The 2287-nt window shown below is 30.6% G+C and overlaps 1 protein-coding gene across 1 annotated transcript in view; it reads left to right on the forward strand.

Moving 5' to 3' along the window:
- The window catches only part of LOC108752370 (insulin-degrading enzyme-like), a 16890-nt gene continuing 14603 nt past the window's right edge, over window positions 1–2287 (forward strand). Inside the window, 3 exon segments of the mRNA XM_018493173.1 lie at window positions 1–202; window positions 669–1169; window positions 1260–1462. Of these exon segments, the coding sequence (XP_018348675.1) occupies window positions 1–202; window positions 669–1169; window positions 1260–1462 (906 nt within the window).

Below are 2287 nucleotides of genomic sequence, written 5' to 3' on the forward strand. Positions count from 1 at the left end.
ATGTTTAGAAATCGAACTTCTGAATTTATTGCTTCAATAATCAATATGTCGGCTGGACGTGTGGAAAAGCGATATGATCTTATAATAAAACAAAATAACAACCGATTACATAGATGTTTGGTACTCACTAATAAAATGAAAGTTCTTTTAATAAGCGATCCAACAACTGATAAAAGTGCTGCTGCATTGGACATTAATGCCGGTAATTATATATTATTTTGCTTGATATTTCTAGCGATTTTTATAAGAACATTTTTATAAAATCATTTTGTATATGTTATAAATTATAACAAATACAGACTGCGGTTGATTTGGACGCTCACGCTCTTTAAACGCTTGTAAACATCATTTTGTCTTTATTGTTCGTTAGACGTAAAATAAGAATTGAAGTACTGAAAGCGTTTGAAAGACCCAAATCGACCGCAGTCATATAGAGAAAACCGAATCCGAATCTTATGCATTTTGTACGATTGTCCTATGCCTTTAGGCCACGAGTCAATATTCTGACTTTTTTTTGTCGTCTATGTACATTTTTCTTAACTGCTTTATATTGTTCATAGTTTTTACAGGATTTAGTCGTATTTTATAATGTAATAGGACTAACAAATTTTTATTAATATTTGTCAAATTATTAATTTCAAAGTTTAGAGATAAAATATGTGTTACAGGCTCTATGTGCGATCCAGATGATTTACCTGGATTAGCGCATTTATGTGAGCATATGTTGTTCCTAGGAACGAAAAAATACCCTCAACAGAATGATTTCAAAAAATTTCTGTCGCAGAATGGTGGTGTGTGTAACGCAATAACAGGTTTAGATCACACCATGTATTATTTTGATGTAGCTACCGAGAAGTTAGAAGGCGGTTTAGATCGTTTTGCTCAATTTTTCTTGGCACCTCTTTTTACGAAGAACTTAATTGAGCTAGCACTAAATACCATAAATTCAGAATACGAGAACAATTTAGCAAGTGATTCAGAGCGATTTAATCAATTAGTGATGTCAACTGCGAGCTCAGATCATCCGTTTTCAAAATTTCGTGCAGGAAATAGAGAAACATTAGACACAATACCGAAACAAAAGGGCATTAATGTTCGAAATAAACTACTAGAGTTTCATGAAAAGTATTATTCTGCAAATATTATGTCACTGTCTGTTCTTGGTAAAGGTACGACGATTATTTATTGAATTGATTTATGATTACAATATCTAAAAATATTTACTATATATTGAATTAACAAATAAATTTTCTATTTAGAGAGTTTAGATGAACTCGAAAATATGGTAGTGAATCTGTTTTGTGAAGTACGAAACAAGGAAATTGAAGTTCCAACATGGCCTGAACATCCATTCAAGGATGAACATTTCGGCACTATATGGTACATTGTTCCGAAAACGAATATAGGAAATTTAGTTATTGACTTTCCTTTACCAGACATGCGTCAACATTACCGATCTTCGGTAATATAATATACTTTTCTTTTGGCTTTGATATTTTAAATGAATATTATATCTTATTGTTAGTTTTTTTTTACTACTGTTACAAAAGAAAACACTAAAACGAGATTAGTTATTTCCCGTAATTTTTTGGTTGAATATGAATCCGTGTTTTAAATTGTTCTATCACATTACAATTTTAAGAAATTGACAGTTAAAGTTGCAAGAAAAGGCTATTTTTAGATATTTTGTTATATTATAACTACGATATGTGACGTGTTGGTACAATTTCGAAATCGGATTCATATTTAGCATTCTAAATTACGGGAATGAGCTGCTTCGTTCCAATGTACAAAAGGTCTATTTTTGTCGAACAGTGTTTTATATACATACACACACACTCACACGCGCGCGCGTGCGCACGCACGCACACATACACATTCGATGTTTAATAAATACTGTGAAACACTGATATGTAGACAGACGGCTAAACTTTGACAACAAGTTCTTTACCATTTTGCTCAATTTTCTTTTTAATTATCTATTGAGCAGAGTGTCTATACATACAATCGACGCACAATACAACTTTAAGATATTTTAAACATCTTTAAAGGTTTTTTTTTAAGAAACATCTTTAAAATATTAAAAAAAAAACTCTTAAAGAGACCTTAAAATTGTTTTATGTTATTATCTGTAATTTTATCATCTTATTCGGCTTTAAAAATTAATATCTCTTTAACTATTGTAAAAATTACAAAATGATAGAAAACTCTACGACTCAGATTAGTTCGCTCTATCTGCGCATGAAATATTTTGCAGTCAGTCGATACATATATATATATATATATA

The sequence above is a fragment of the Trachymyrmex septentrionalis genome, unplaced genomic scaffold (genome assembly GCF_001594115.1).
Source record: "Trachymyrmex septentrionalis isolate Tsep2-gDNA-1 unplaced genomic scaffold, Tsep1.0 scaffold60, whole genome shotgun sequence".
Lineage (NCBI taxonomy): Eukaryota > Metazoa > Arthropoda > Insecta > Hymenoptera > Formicidae > Trachymyrmex > Trachymyrmex septentrionalis.